This window comes from Salvelinus namaycush, chromosome 22, assembly GCF_016432855.1.
Source record: "Salvelinus namaycush isolate Seneca chromosome 22, SaNama_1.0, whole genome shotgun sequence".
Taxonomy (NCBI): domain Eukaryota; kingdom Metazoa; phylum Chordata; class Actinopteri; order Salmoniformes; family Salmonidae; genus Salvelinus; species Salvelinus namaycush.
The window spans coordinates 19959789-19976720 of record NC_052328.1 but is presented as its reverse complement, the minus strand read 5'-3'; the positions used below and the strand labels follow the sequence as shown (position 1 = coordinate 19976720).

Sequence of the window (16932 nt, the reverse complement as noted above, 5' to 3'; positions counted from 1 at the left end):
GGAACTTGCAGGTGCCTTGGTGGAAGAGTGGGGTAACATCTCACAGCAAGAACTGGCAAATCTGGTGCAGTCCATGAGGAGATGCACTGCAGTACTTAATGCAGCTGGTGGCCAAACCAGATACTGACTTACTTTGATTTTGACCTCCCCTTTGTTCAGGGACACATTATTCCATTTTTGTTAGTCACATGTCTGTGGAACTTGTTCAGTTTATGTCTCAGGTTGTTGAATCTTATGTTCATACAAATATTTACACATGTTAAGTTTGCTGAAAATAAACGCAATTGACAGTGAGAGGACGTTTCTTTTTTTGCTGAGTTTGTGTGTGTACCAGATCAGTGAGTATGAAACTGAACAATGTGTGTGTATGTCTGTAAAGACACACCAACAAGAACATGGGCCGTGATTAGTAGATCACCTGCTGGGTGTCGACTAACGATGGCCATTCGACATGCACAATCGTCGGGAAATGAACAGAAAATCTCTTCCGATGTTCTGTGGTCAGCGGTGACCGGACGGCCAACCCGCTACGCACGGCTAACATTCCGGTTGGTTTTCTTGTCCTCAAGTGTCTGTGGGTCTGTGACACACTGGACCACAGAGACAAACTCCAGGAGTACAACTTTTATTCCAAATGACCCTCTTGTAAAAGCAGGAAAAAGAAAAGAAAAAACAACTTCACAATAAAAGAGTCATTCGACAAAAATGGTCACAATAGTTCATGGCTATTCACTGTTTAATGCACGGAAATAACATTTCTCTCTGTACTAGGCACCAGAAAATGTAAACACCACTAGAAATAAACCTGGAGGACATGCTGTGTGTATGAATTATCTTGTGTGTGTGTGTGTGAGAGAGTGTGTGTGTTCTCTTGTTATCACATGGCAGTGTGATTCTATGTGATTCTATGTGGATAGAATCTCCAACTTAGAACTACACTAAACACGGAATGTCTGTGTTTGATCTATTGTTTGTTGATTCCTAGTGCACCACCTATTTCCCCCTGCAGTATTTCTTCACTTTCTTTCCCCACTATAGAATCTATAAATTGACATAATCTCTGTCTAATCCTGCTTTATGTCATCATAGAGGCCAGGAAGTAAGCACACGTGATGTTAAGCCAACTGTTCCAATCCCTGACAGCTCCATTAGGCTCCCAATGTCAACACACTTCCTGAATCATCTGGAGCTTTATGTCACCACTGGCATCATCTCTTTCTTCGTCGTATTCTGGTCCCCTCCCCCTCCCATTTCATGTAAGCTCCCTGGCCCACCGACTGTAGTCCAGGTTTATTTGCCTCAAACTAATGCCTGATTCACACTAAATGGCCACCCCGAACCATACTGTGCTGGCTCAGATAATATAGTCTTTTCACTGTCATTTCCAGCAACTATGGTGGATGCGTAACCAGGCCAGCCCAGTACGGCTTGGCTTTATAGTGTCAATCAGACAGATCTGTGCTTCTTCTTGTTCTGCACACAACAAAACACCACAGTAAGATGGCAGAACACAACCTCACTGGGGGGGGGGGGCTATATCTCACACACATACAGTAATACAGTACTGGATCATACAATGTCTTGCTACAGGAGCTCTGAATGCACAGAGGGGAGTACAGTATAATATACACACATGATATTGATTGGGGGGGTGGGGTGGTCACCAACATGTTATCCATATCTCCCTATTTAAATATCTATTTACTCACTATCGGTTTTGGTAATGATATATTATTATTATTAGACGCTTGTATTATTGGTCCAGCAGCTTTTCTCTTTCACCAATATGTTTTTTTTTAACAAAAGAAAAAAAGGTCAAAAGAAGAAGAAAGTAAAAGTCCCAAGTAAAAAGATGAACACACAGCTGCCAGTCTGTTTTCACCCGAGACTCCGCCCCCTTGCCCTTTGACCCTCAGCACACAGAGGGAGAGAGGGGTCTCTAAAGGAATGATAAACGGAGAGGAGGGAGAACAGTGGAGCAGTCCATAGATTGACCCCATGTGTGTTGTTTCCTGTTTTGCAGTTGGTGAGTGAGGGTTAAGGAGGAGATTTGGGGTGACATGGTTGTTCTGCCTCCCTCTCCCATTCTCCCCTCCCTCACTTCCACAGCTGGGTACTGAGGGTCTGGCCCGAGGGAGGACCCACCCCCCCACCCATGGGAGCACCTGGTGGAACAAAGCCGGGTGGCGCTGCCACACCACCACTCATGGCGATGCCCGATATCTGCTGGGTCATCTGAGAGAGATAAGAGATAAAGAAACATGGTGTGTGAGAGAGGCAGAGAAAGAGAGGAGGGAGGGGCAGAGAAAATAGAGACCGTTAGAGGGTTGGACAAACCATTTAGACAATTCTAGAATGACAGCAACAACCAGCTTAAAGGGATACTTCGGGAGTTTGATAATGAGGCCCTTTATCTACTTTCCCCAGAGTCCGATGAACTTGTGGATACCATTTTTATGTCTCTGTGTCCAGTATTTTTTATTTTTTTATTTTATTTAACCTTTATTTAACCAGGAAGGGCTCATTGAGATTTAAAATCTATTTTTTCAAGAGCATCCTGGCCAAGATAGGCAGCAACAAGTCATTACAAAAATTACAGACAAACAACATGAAAAACTACAAGTAATCTAGTAAAAACCATTGAATTCACAAGAGTATAACAAAATCAAAAACAGCAAATTAAAAACATTGACAGGTCAGGGAATCAGCGTCAAAATCCTTCATCAGTGATTTAAAAACACCAAATCGGGACAAGTTCTTCCAGTTTAAAAGTAATTTGTAAGGTGTTCCAAGACGATGGCGCAGAGTACATAAAAGCCCTTTTACCAAATTCAGTTCGGACATTTGGAACAGTTAGCAGGATAAAGTCCAGCGAACGAAGAGAGTACCCACCACATTTCTGAACAATAAAAATGCCCAAATAAAAAGGTAGTAAACCCAAAATGGCTTTGTAAATAAAAGTATACCATTGACTGAGCCTACGAGTGACTAGAGAAGGTCAGCCAACCCTGGTATACAAAGTGCAGTGATGCGTAAGGGTTTTGCAGTTTAAAATAAATCTCAAAGTGCCATGGTAAAGAGTGTCAATTGATCTCAAACACTGAGCGGAAGCATTCATATATAAAATATCCCCATAGTCTAGTAAAGGCATAAATGTAGCTGATACTAGCCTCCTTCTGGCTTCAAAAGAAAAACAGGCCTTATTCCTAAAATAAAATACCAATTTCAGCTTCATTTTTTTTGTAAGTTGTTGAATATGCAATTTAAAAGAGAGGCCGTCATCAATTAGAATTCCAAGATATTTATATGAGGTTACAGTCTCAATCTCATTGCCCTGACAGGTAGTAATAGGTGAAAGGTTCAGAGGTCTATTTCTTGCATTAGAGAACACTATTAGTTTAGTTTTGTCAGTATTGAGGATAAGCTTCAACTGACAAGGTATGTTGCACAGTATAAAAAGCAGTTTTACAAAAGCTTTCCAGAATTTGCAGAGACGAGGCACAACAGTAAATAACAGTATCATCAGCATAAAAGTGAAGTTGTGCATTTTGCACATTTTGCAAATTTTTTGTCATTTATATAAATAGTGAATAAGAGAGGACCAAGTACAGAGCCTTGAGGCATACCAGTAAGGACAGACAATTTAACAGACATAAGCCCATCAAATTGAGTGCACTGAGTTCTATCAGACAGATAGTTAGCAAACCATGCAACTGCATGCTCCGAAAGACCTACACTCAACAATCTCTGCCTTAGTATAGCATGATCAACTGTATCAAAAGCCTTAGAGAGATCAATAAAAAGTGAGACAGTGCTGTTTTTTGTCAAGGGCTTCAGTGATATCATTTAAAACCTTCATGGCTGCTGTAATTGTGCTATGCTTCTTCCTGAAGCCCGATTGGTACATGATAAAATAGAGTTAGTAAATAAAAACTATTTTAGCTGTTCACTTACAAGGGTTTCAAGAATTTTCACCAGGGGTGACAGCTTTGAGATTGGCCTATAATTATTTAAAAGAGTTGGATCTCCCCCTTTTAAAAGTGGTAGGACAAATGCTGATTTCCAGATCTTTGGAATTTCATTACATTCCAGGGTTAGATTGAACAGATATGTAAGTGGTTCAGCTATGAAATCAGCTGCCAGATTTAAAAAGCAGCGATCCAAAAGATCAGGACCTGCAGGCTTTCTCTGATTTAAGGATTTCAGGGCTTTATGTACCACCTGCACTGAGAATGGCAAAAAGCTAAAAGTTTGACCAGCTCTCACTGATTCATCCACACAGGGTTGTACAGAGACAGAGGACACTGGTTCATCCACACAGGGTTGTACAGAGACAGAGGACACTGAATCAAACAGCCTACCAGATGATACAAAGTGCTCATTGAAACAATTCAGCGTTTCAGTTTTGTCATATATAGCAACAGAGTCCTTCAAAACACATGACGGTAATTCATTAACATTACTGTTACCAGACATAGACTTAATAGCCTTCCAAAACGTTCTAGGGTCATACAGGTTATCAGTGGTAACAGACATAAAATATTCAGACTTGGCCTTCCTGAGAAGAAAAGAACACTTGTTTCGTAACTGCCTAAAAATAAGCCAATCAGCATCAGAACAAGATTTCCTTGCTTTAGCCCAGGCTAGATTATGGTCATGAATAATACAAGACAGCTCAGAAGTATGAAGTCATTTAGAGGTAGATACGTGAGCCACTGCTAATTAGCATTAGCGCAATGACTGGAAATGGGTATTTACTGGCTTGCTATCAGATGACTGGAATTTTATTTCCTTACTGCATGTGTAAAGGACCGTATAGAGTATACCCTCCTCTCATCTCTTTAGTCCTCAGTCAGTCCATCTCCCTCCCATCCCCCTTGCCCATTTCTCCTCTGCCTCTCCTGCCACTGTCCAGTCTTGGCTATCTAATCCATTAGAAATGCCCTTGCAGCAGTAGAATTATCGGCTTGTCTGAGATGTGTGTGTGTGTGTATTTGTGTGTGTAGCCCAGACAAGCCTAATGATTCGAGAGCACTTTTGAGTAGCCCCCCCCCCACCAACCATCCTTCCCAACCCCCACCCATAGGTTAAAAGCCCAACAGCACGCCCTGAACCCATTACAGTACACACACGACCATATCATGTACCGCACCGAGGCAGAGTGTGTGTGTGTTTGATGTGTTGTCAGTGGGAGCACAGTGATTTATGATCTCTCATTAACCTCCTGCAGTCGTCAGGAAAATGACAATGCTCACACACAGAGGTCGGGTAAAGCTACAGAGAGACACACAGAGGGGGGAATGAGAAGATAATTTCCCACATGCTCACCCACTGTGTGTGTATGTGTTTATTACCTGGTTCACATTCCACTGGCCCTGCTGTTGCTGCTGCATGGCGGCGTACATCTGGGGAGTCCCCGCCCCCGCTGGCATAGCTCCGCCCGGAGGCCCCATCATGCCTTGCTGCATACCCATGTAACCGCCGTTGGGCATCGCCATACCGACCATCATGCCAGAGTTCTGCCCCATCATGGCTCCTCCTCCCTGGGGCATAACACAGGCCGTCATGGTTGTGGGTGGCGCTCCTGGGTAAGTCTGGAAGTTAGGCTGTACGGAGGGCTGGCTGGGGAACTGCTGCATCGGAGGCTGGCCCATATACATAGCAGCAGCTGGAGGAGAGGACACACACACACACACACACACACACACACACACACACACACACACACACACACACACACACACACACACACACACACACACACACACACACACACAGAGAGAGAGAAAGCATTTGGGTCAACACTTAATATCAGCAGAGGAAATGCATTCTCAAGGTTACCTCCACTAGATTTCTCCTGCAGCAACGCTACATAAAGAATAGGTTCACTCAGCTACAGTTGAAGTCGGAAGTTTACACACACTTTAGCCAAATACATTTAAACTCAGTTTTTCACAGTTTCTGACACTTAATCCTAGTAAAAATTTCCTGTCTTAGGTCAGTTAGGATCACCACTTCATTTTAAGAATGTGAAATGTCAGAATAATAGAGAGAGAGAGATGTATTTCAGCTTTTATTTATTTCATCACATTCCCAGTGGGTCAGAAGTTTACATACACTCAATTAGTATTTGGTAGCATTGCCTTGAAATTGTTTAACTTGGGTCAAACGTTTCGGGTAGGCTTCCACAAGCTTCCCACAATAAGTTGAGTGAATTTTGGCCCATTCCTCCTGACAGAGCTGGTGTAACTGAGTCAGGTTTGTAGGCCTCCTTGCTCGCACACGCTTTTTCAGTTCTTCCCAAAAATGTTCTATAGGATTGAGGTCAGGGCTTTGTGATGGCCACTCCAATACCTTGACTTTGTTGTCCTTAAGCCATTTTGCAACAACTTTGGAAGTATGCTTGGGGTCATTGTCTATTTGGAAGACCCATTTGCGACCAAGCTTTAACTTCCTGACTGATGTCTTGAGATGTTGCTTCAATATATCCACATAATTTTCCTCCCTCATGATGCCATCTATTTTGTGAAGTGCACCAGTCCCTCCTGCAGTGAAGCACCCCCACAACATGATGCTGCCACCCCCGTGCTTCACGGTTGGGATGGTGTTCTTCGGCTTGCAAGCATCCCTCTTTTTCCTCCAAACATAACGATGGTCATTATGGCCAAACAGTTCTATTTTTGTTTCATCAGACCAGAGAACATTTCTCCAAAAAGTCCCCATGTGCAGTTGCAACCGTAGTCTGGCTTTTTATGGCGGTTTTGGAGCGGTGGCTTCTTCCTTGCCGAGCGGCCTTTCAGTTTATGCCGAAATATAGGACTCGTTTTACTGTGGATATAGATACTTTTGTACCTGTTTCCTCCAGCATGTTCACAAGGTTCTTTGCTGTTGTTCTGGGATTGATTTGCACTTTTCACACCAAAGTACCTTCATCTCTAGGAGACAGAATGCGTCTCCTTCCTGAGCGGTATGACAGCTGCGTGGTCCCATGGTGTTTATACTTGCGTACTATTTTTTGTACAGATGAACGTGGTACCTTCAGGCATTTGGAAATTGCTCCCAAGGATGAACTTGACTTGTGGAGGTCTACAATTATTTTTCCTGAGGTCTTGGCTGATTTCTTTATAGTTTCCCATGATGTCAAGTAAAGAGGCACTGAGTTTGAAGGTAGGCCTTGAAATACATCCACAGGTACACCTCCAATTGACTCAAATTTTGTCAATTAGCCTATCAGAAGCTTCTAAAGCCATGACATAATTTTCTGGAATTTTCCAAGCTGTTTAAAGGCACAGTCAACTTAGTGTATGTAAACTTCTGACCCACTGGAATTGTGATATAGTAAATTATAAGTGAAATAATCTGTCTGTAAAAAATGAATGGAAAAATGACTTGTGTCATGCACAAAGTAGATGACCTAACCGACTTGCCAAAACTATAGTTTTGTAACAAGAAATTTGTGGAGTGGTTGAAAAACAAGTTTTAACGATTCCAACCTAAGTGTATGTAAACTTCCGACTTCAACTGTATGTATGTATGTACTGTATGTTGCATTACCTGGGGCAGCAGGCTGTGGGCTGACCGTGGTGTTGCTGTAGAGGGAGAGGATGGAGTCCTTGGAGAGGGGTTTCTTGGCCCCCTCCTCCGTCTTGGTGCTGCTACTGTTCTTCTCACTGAAGAGATCTAGATTAGCCTGGGGGCCAGCAGCACCCCCCGATCCCCCCGCGGACGCCGCTACTGCTGGGGCGCCTGGGGCTGCACTGGAGACCGCCTGGAGGGACAGAACAACGCATAGGAACAGAGAGAATGTGTGTGTGTGTTTGTGAGATAGATCTATGGCCAAATTGATTTACTGAAGCCAACCTGCATGAGCAGAATGCACAAACACACATACATGCATGCATACACTCACAACGTAGAGGTAGTACGACTGACAGGCAGCGCTTGAAAAAAAGAGAGAGCGAGAGAGAGAGACAAATAAAAGGAAGAGAAGAGGTGTTGTCACCTTAAGTGAGATGGATGATATGAATTAGACTGGTGCAGAAGAGAGAGATGAATAGAGCGAGAACGAGGCTGAGAAGACACACACACACCCTTTATAAAACCTTTTAACCGTTGTCACAGCCCCCGTCATCGCATATACATGTTGAAAATGGCAGATTTTGTCTTTGATAAGCGTTTAAATTGGAATGCGTTGGCGGTACAGCAACATGCTATACATGACGTCAGAGCTCAGGCTCTGCGCCCCACCGCGCCATAATGGTTTTGACTGACAGCATTGAGCACCGCACGTGACAAGAAGTTACCCCCAATACCTTTACCCATTTGTTTTCTGAGTGGATGTGTTCTGAAAGATGAGATGTTGAGGACTATAATAAATACCGCTTTGATGTCATACAAGCAAACCACACACCCATGAGTCCAAATGTGCACTTCACGTTTCCATATTTGAAAACTCATGTCATTTACAGTATCAACGTTTACGATCACTGTATTTGATCCAGTTACAAGGATGACATGCGTTACGTCCTGGGTTGTCCTGAACACAACGAGCCTGTTTGTCGTATTGTGAAGATAATTAGCCACGGAACACGTACATGAAGGCACTCATGACTCCTGTCTATGTGCACCAAAATGACAATCTGTCTGTCTGAAGAGCCTTTGGAAAGCCTGACACTGTAAGATCTTATTTTAGAACTTAGCTAGCTATCTCGGCAATAGAATACGCTTTCAAATTATGCCCACCTGACCCAGATTGCGATAGATAACGGTTTGCGTAAAAAAACAACAGTAATTGTGTTAAGGTGCGGATGCAGGGCTGTGTTCCAAACAAAATAATACAAGTGTCCTTGCTTCAGTTCCTCAACAGAAAAGCTAGAAGCTCAGAAAAAGCACCTTATAGTTAAGGTCCTTTCCTAGAGTCAAAAGGTACATTGAAAGGTGTGTGACCACTTGGAGACACCAGTTAGTTCTCTAACTCAAACCCTGCTAATCACTTTTCTTATCTGGCACCTGCTCCAAAATGTCAATGAATATTTGTGATGTTACTGGATGTATCCAGAGTATTTTCAGATTTCATTATTGAACAAAAATGCACATCAAATCAACAGTGTGATGTTTGGATTCGGTCTTGTGTCAGGTGAACTGTGGTGTCCTCACCTTTGGTCTGATAATTACCCCATCATCTCCAAAGTGTTCTCCATCAATTGCTACCATGGTCATGCATATAGTTATTCTGTTAGAAAAGTTTCCATTTGGCCCTATCCATACAGGCCAATCTCCACGAGTGTCAGGGCTTAAATACGCAAACATACCTACCCACACAGACACCCGTTAAGTCTAATGGATGGGGATGAAGAAAGGGTGGCGTAAAATATGTGTATGTGCGTAGGAAGGGCTAAGATAGAGGCTGCAATGAGGAAGAGAGGGAACGGGGAGAGGACAGGGGAAATGAGAGGAGCGATAGAGAGGAGGGAAGAAGGGAGAGAGGAGGGAGTCAGTTCATGAATAAGGCGAGACGGGAGGGAAGTTGCGCGATGACGGAGCTTTTACGCGCATGTACACGCGCCACAGGAAGGGCTCTGTGTGTGGTGGCATTCGGCTGCTTAGCAGGCGGCGCTGCTCTCCCAGTCTCTCTGCAGTCTCTCTGACTGGGGAACGAGGGAGCAGGAGAAAAGAGGGGGGAACGAAGTAGAAAAGCAGTGACTCATACTTACACACCTGTACACATGGCCTCGTACAAACAGACGAACTGAGTCCGAGACAGACAGTGGTGATTAAACACACAAACGTGTACTATTCATGAGCATGACCTTTTACTGTCTGCACACACACACACACACACACACACACACACACACACACACACACACACACACACACACACTATACTAGGGCCGAGACAGATGAAGGTGACAGGCTCTGGAGCGTTGCAATATGTATCAGTGTGCTATAAATACCTAGGCATTTGCATGTGGCCCAAAAAGAAGTGTTTTCCTAACGTTAGATGTGTGTTTCTGTCTGACTGCCTTCTGGATCAGTAGTGATATAAGAGTAGGAGAGGGAGGGAGGGGTGTGTGTCTGGTCAATGTGGAGGGAATAAAGAGATGGTAGGGGAAGAAAATCAGCAGGGACTGTACATAGTGGACACAGACATGCACACAACACACACAGATCTGTGCATGGCTGGACTCCCACTCTAACACCAGTATCCGTGTTATACTCCCCTCTGTTGATTCTCCACAAAGCTGTGAATTAGAAGTGGCATTTCCATTCAACAGCCTTTTCCCACCGTGTCAGTATTCATATACTTCTACATTCAGACCCACAAATACTTATCAGCGTGTGTTCCAGCCTGCCCGAATCTGGCAGAACACACACACTACCCCCCTCTGATACACCATCTGCAGCCGACAATCCTACTGAGCAGAAGGTTGTGTGTGTATGTGCGTGCACGTAATACGTCTGTATGTGTACGGAGGGGGGGTTATTTTACTGAACACAGACCTGGCCACAGAACAGAGAGAGGGGGGGTTTATTTTACTGAACACAGACCTGACCAGGGAAGAGGGGGGGGGGGGGGGGGGGGGTTATTTTACTGAACACAGACCTGGCCACAGAACAGAGAGAGGGGGGGTTTATTTTACTGAACACAGACCTGACCAGGGAAGAGGGGGGGGGGGGGGGGGGGTTATTTTACTGAACACAGACCTGGCCACAGAACAGAAAGAGGGGGGGTTTATTTTACTGAGCACAGACCTGACCAGGGAAGAGGGGGGGTTATTTTACTGAACACAGACCTGGCCACAGAACAGAGAGAGGGGGGGTTTATTTTACTGAGCACAGACCTGGCCACGGAAGAGGGGGGGGGGGGGGGGGGGTTGTTTTACTGAACACAGACCTGGCCACGGAACATAGAGAGGGGGGGTTTATTTCACTGAACACAGACCTGACCAGGGAAGAGGGGGGGGGTTATTTTACTGAACACAGACCTGGCCACAGAACAGAGAGAGGGGGGGTTTATTTTACTGAGCACAGACCTGGCCACGGAAGAGGGGGGGGGGGTTGTTTTACTGAACACAGACCTGACCAGGGAAGAGGGGGGGGGGGGGGTTATTTTACTGGACACAGACCTGGCCACGGAACAGAGAGAGGGGGGGTTTATTTTACTGAGCACAGACCTGGCCACGGAAGAGGGGGGGGGGGGGTTGTTTTACTGAACACAGACCTGACCAGGGAAGAGGGGGGGGGGGGGGGGGGGGGGGGGGTTATTTTACTGGACACAGACCTGGCCACGGAACAGAGAGAGGGGGGGTTTATTTTACTGAGCACAGACCTGGCCACAGAAGAGGGGGGGGGGTTGTTTTACTGAACACAGACCTGGCCACGGAACAGAGAGAGGGGGGGTTTATTTTACTGAGAACAGACCTGGCCACGGAAGAGGGGGGGGGGGGGTATTTTACTGAACACAGACCTGGCCACAGAACAGAGAGAGGGGGGGTTTATTTTACTGAGCACAGACCTGGCCACGGAAGAGGGGGGGGGGGGGGGGGGGGGGTTGTTTTACTGAACACAGACCTGGCCACGGAACAGAGAGAGGGGGGGTTTATTTTACAGAGCACAGACCTGGCCACGGAAGAGGAGGGGGGGGGGGGGGGGGGGGTTGTTTTACTGAACACAGACCTGGCCAGGGAAGAGGGGGGGGGGGGTTATTTTACTGGACACAGACCTGGCCACGGAACAGAGAGAGGGGGGGTTTATTTTACTGAGCACAGACCTGGCCACGGAAGAGGGGGGGGGGGTATTTTACTGAACACAGACCTGGCCACAGAACAGAGAGAGGGGGGGTTTATTTTACTGAGCACAGACCTGCCACGGAAGAGGGGGGGGGGGGGGGTTGTTTTACTGAACACAGACCTGGCCACGGAACAGAGAGAGGGGGGGTTTATTTTACAGAGCACAGACCTGGCCACGGAAGAGGAGGGGGGGGGGGGGGGGGGTTATTTTACTGGACACAGACCTGCCACGGAATAGAGAGAGGGGGGGGGGTTGTTTTACTGAACACAGACCTGGCCACGGAATAGAGAGAGGGGGGGGGGGGGTATTTTACTGAGCACAGACCTGGCCAGGGAAGAGAGAGGGGGGGGTTATTTTACTGAGCACAGACCTGGCCACGGAAGGGGGGGGGTTGTTTTACTGAACACAGACCTGGCCAGGGAAGAGAGAGAGGGGGGGGGGGGGGGGGGGGGTTATTTTACTGAGCACAGACCTGGCCAGGGAAGAGGGGTGAGGGGGGCAGTTTGAAAGACTAATAACCGACAGGTGGGAGAACACCATCTCTCCGCCTGTGTTATTCCAGAATATTCAGAGGGAAAAAGGGTCGTTGGTTGAAAAGCTGGGGATAACACAAATCCCAGGTCATGGAGATCTGTAATCACATTTTCAGAATTGACATACTGGAGATAGAATCCACACCAGAATCCTGGTTGATAGTGGAGGGAAAGCAGAGCAACGCTGTCTAGTGTATGGCTGTGTGTTTGTGGGTGTGTGTACCACAGCTCAAACCAGTAGCACAAACCAACCATAGGCAGCCAGTAGGAAAGTGTGTATTCATGTGTATTCTTTCATTGTGCGTCTGGATTCCTTCCATGTGCAAACAGTGCAGATGTGTTGTGTGTGTCCTACATGAACAGAATACAGGCAGGGAGGGAGAGACAGAGATGGGAAAGGAAGGGGAGCGGGGAAGGAAAGAGGAAGCAAGGAGGGAGGATGGAGGAATGGCGGGAAGGAGGAGAGGGTTGGAGAGCAGATGGAGGCAGGGGAGGGGCTGAGAGAGAGAAGACAGGTTGGGGTTGGTAACAGCGGCAGTTGGAGATGCTAGTATGTGCTGTGTCCATGCTCAGAGTCAGGACTGTGCTGTGTCCATGCTCAGAGTCAGGACTGTGCTGTGTCCTGGGTTGTGCTGTGTCCATGCTCAGTCAGGACTGTGCTGTGTCCATGCTCAGAGTCAGGACTGTGCTGTGTCCTGGGTTGTGCTGTGTCCATGCTCAGAGTCAGGACTGTGCTGTGTCCTGGGTTGTGCTGTGTCCATGCTCAGAGTCAGGACTGTGCTGTGTCCTGGGTTGTGCTGTGTCCATGCTCAGAGTCAGGACTGTGCTGTGTCCTGGGTTGTGCTGTGTCCATGCTCAGAGTCAGGACTGTGCTGTGTCCTGGGTTGTGCTGTGTCCATGCTCAGAGTCAGGACTGTGCTGTGTCCTGGGTTGTGCTGTGTCCATGCTCAGAGTCAGGACTGTGCTGTGTCCTGGGTTGTGCTGTGTCCATGCTCAGAGTCAGGACTGTGCTGTGTCCTGGGTTGTGCTGTGTCCATGCTCAGAGTCAGGACTGTGCTGTGTCATGGGTTGTGCTGTGTCCATGCTCAGAGTCAGGACTGTGCTGTGTCGGCGTGCAGCCGGTGTATGCTGTGAGCCGTGAAACAAGAAAGGGGAGATCTGTGTGTGTGTGTGTGTGTGTGTGTGTGTGTGTGTGTGTGTGTGTGTGTGTGTGTGTGTGTCGGCAGTGGAGAGCCAAGGGAGTTTGGAAGTGGGATGAAGGGAGTGGTGGGGGAATGACTGTGGCACCTATCAAACACACCTCATTCACAAATGCTTTATTTAACCATCACTCCATCTCTCGTTCTCCACTGCTGTTCTCAGACTGGGAGACAGCTGAGTGAGGAAAATACTCTGTGTGCTCAGTCTCTGTACCATGTTCAGACTATCCTCTCTCTTCCTCAGTCTCTGTACAATGTTCAGACTATCTTGTCTCTTCCTCAGTCTCTGTACAATGTTCAGACTATCTTGTCTCTTCCTCAGTCTCTGTACCATGTTCAGACTATCCTGTCTCTTCCTCAGTCTCTGTACCATGTTCAGACTATCCTCTCTCTTCCTCAGTCTCTGTACAATGTTCAGACTATCCTCTCTCTTCCTCAGTCTCTGTACCATGTTCAGACTATCCTCTCTCTTCCTCAGTCTCTGTACCATGTTCAGACTATCCTCTCTCTTCCTCAGTCTCTGTACCATGTTCAGACTATCCTCTCTCTTCCTCAGTCTCTGTACCATGTTCAGACTATCCTCTCTCTCTGTACCATGTTCAGACTATCCTGTCTCTTCCTCAGTCTCTGTACCATGTTCAGACTATCCTCTCTCTTCCTCAGTCTCTGTACCATGTTCAGACTATCCTCTCTCTTCCTCAGTCTCTGTACCATGTTCAGACTATCCTCTCTCTTCCTCAGTCTCTGTACCATGTTCAGACTATCCTCTCTCTTCCTCAGTCTCTGTACCATGTTCAGACTATCCTCTCTCTTCCTCAGTCTCTGTACCATGTTCAGACTATCCTCTCTCTCTGTACCATGTTCAGACTATCTTGTCTCTTCCTCAGTCTCTGTACCATGTTCAGACTATCCTGTCTCTTCCTCAGTCTCTGTACCATGTTCAGACTATCCTCTCTCTTCCTCAGTCTCTGTACCATGTTCAGACTATCCTCTCTCTTCCTCAGTCTCTGTACCATGTTCAGACTATCCTCTCTCTCTGTACCATGTTCAGACAATCCTGTCTCTTCCTCAGTCTCTGTACCATGTTCAGACTATCCTCTCTCTTCCTCAGTCTCTGTACCATGTTCAGACTATCCTCTCTCTTCCTCAGTCTCTGTACCATGTTCAGACTATCCTCTCTCTTCCTCAGTCTCTGTACCATGTTCAGACTATCCTCTCTCTTCCTCAGTCTCTGTACCATGTTCAGACTATCCTCTCTCTTCCTCAGTCTCTGTACCATGTTCAGACTATCCTCTCTCTTCCTCAGTCTCTGTACCATGTTCAGACTATCCTCTCTCTTCCTCAGTCTCTGTACCATGTTCAGACTATCCTCTCTCTTCCTCAGTCTCTGTACCATGTTCAGACTATCTTGTCTCTTCCTCAGTCTCTGTACCATGTTCAGACTATCTTCTCTCTTCCTCAGTCTCTGTACCATGTTCAGACTATCCTCTCTCTTCCTCAGTCTCTGTACCATGTTCAGACTATCCTGTCTCTTCCTCAGTCTCTGTACCATGTTCAGACTATCCTGTCTCTTCCTCAGTCTCTGTACCATGTTCAGACTATCCTCTCTCTCTGTACCATGTTCAGACTATCCTCTCTCTTCCTCAGTCTCTGTACCATGTTCAGACTATCCTCTCTCTTCCTCAGTCTCTGTACCATGTTCAGACTATCTTGTCTCTTCCTCAGTCTCTGTACCATGTTAAGACTATCCTCTCTCTCCCTCAGTCTCTGTACCATGTTCAGACTATCCTCTCTCTTCCTCAGTCTCTGTACCATGTTCAGACTATCCTCTCTCTTCCTCAGTCTCTGTACCATGTTCAGACTATCCTCTCTCTCTGTACCATGTTCAGACTATCTTGTCTCTTCCTCAGTCTCTGTACCATGTTCAGACTATCTTGTCTCTTCCTCAGTCTCTGTACCATGTTCAGACTATCCTGTCTCTTCCTCAGTCTCTGTACCATGTTCAGACTATCCTCTCTCTCTGTACCATGTTCAGACTATCCTCTCTCTTCCTCAGTCTCTGTACCATGTTCAGACTATCCTGTCTCTTCCTCAGTCTCTGTACCATGTTCAGACTATCCTGTCTCTTCCTCAGTCTCTGTACCATGTTCAGACTATCCTCTCTCTTCCTCAGTCTCTGTACCATGTTCAGACTATCCTCTCTCTTCCTCAGTCTCTGTACCATGTTCAGACTATCCTCTCTCTCTGTACCATGTTCAGACTATCCTCTCTCTCTGTACCATGTTCAGACTATCCTCTCTCTTCCTCAGTCTCTGTACCATGTTCAGACTATCCTCTCTCTTCCTCAGTCTCTGTACCATGTTCAGACTATCCTCTCTCTCTGTACCATGTTCAGACTATCCTCTCTCTTCCTCAGTCTCTGTACCATGTTCAGACTATCCTCTCTCTCTGTACCATGTTCAGACTATCCTCTCTCTCTGTACCATGTTCAGACTATCCTCTCTCTTCCTCAGTCTCTGTACCATGTTCAGACTATCTTGTCTCTTCCTCAGTCTCTGTACCATGTTCAGACTATCCTGTCTCTTCCTCAGTCTCTGTACCATGTTCAGACTATCCTCTCTCTTCCTCAGTCTCTGTACCATGTTCAGACTATCCTCTCTCTTCCTCAGTCTCTGTACCATGTTCAGACTATCTTCTCTCTTCCTCAGTCTCTGTACCATGTTCAGACTATCCTGTCTCTTCCTCAGTCTCTGTACCATGTTCAGACTATCTTCTCTCTTCCTCAGTCTCTGTACCATGTTCAGACTATCCTCTCTCTTCCCCAGTCTCTGTACCATGTTCAGACTATCTTGTCTCTTCCTCAGTCTCTGTACCATGTTCAGACTATCCTCTCTCTTCCTCAGTCTCTGTACCATGTTCAGACTATCCTCTCTCTCTGTACCATGTTCAGACTATCCTCTCTCTCTGTACCATGTTCAGACTATCTTGTCTCTTCCTCAGTCTCTGTACCATGTTCAGACTATCTTCTCTCTTCCCCAGTCTCTGTACCATGTTCAGACTATCCTCTCTCTCTGTACCATGTTCAGACTATCCTCTCTCTTCCTCTCTCTCTGTACCATGTTCAGACTATCCTCTCTCTTCCTCTCTCTCTGTACCATGTTCAGACTATCCTCTCTCTCCCTCAGTCTCTGTACCATGTTCAGACTATCCTCTCTCTCTGTACCATGTTCAGACTATCCTCTCTCTTCCTCTCTCTCTGTACCATGTTCAGACTATCCTCTCTCTTCCTCAGTCTCTGTACCATGTTCAGACTATCTTGTCTCTTCCTCAGTCTCTGTACCATGTTCAGACTATCCTGTCTCTTCCTCAGTCTCTGTACCATGTTCAGACTATCCTCTCTCTTCCTC

At 46.4% G+C, this 16932-nt stretch overlaps 1 protein-coding gene across 3 annotated transcripts in view; it reads right to left on the bottom strand.

Moving 5' to 3' along the window:
• Window positions 1–609: 609 nt before the first annotated feature.
• The window catches only part of LOC120017645 (stromal membrane-associated protein 1-like), a 53643-nt gene continuing 37320 nt past the window's right edge, over window positions 610–16932 (bottom strand). For 2 of the 3 annotated variants that reach the window (XM_038960553.1, XM_038960554.1), the window contains 3 exons: window positions 7555–7768; window positions 5355–5668; window positions 2098–2235 (listed from right to left, as the gene is read on the bottom strand). In XM_038960553.1, the coding sequence (XP_038816481.1) occupies window positions 2098–2235; window positions 5355–5668; window positions 7555–7768 (666 nt within the window). Of the gene's footprint in view, window positions 2236–5354; window positions 5669–7554; window positions 7769–16932 lie in introns of all 3 variants that reach the window. The other variant, XM_038960552.1, reaches the window with a different exon arrangement.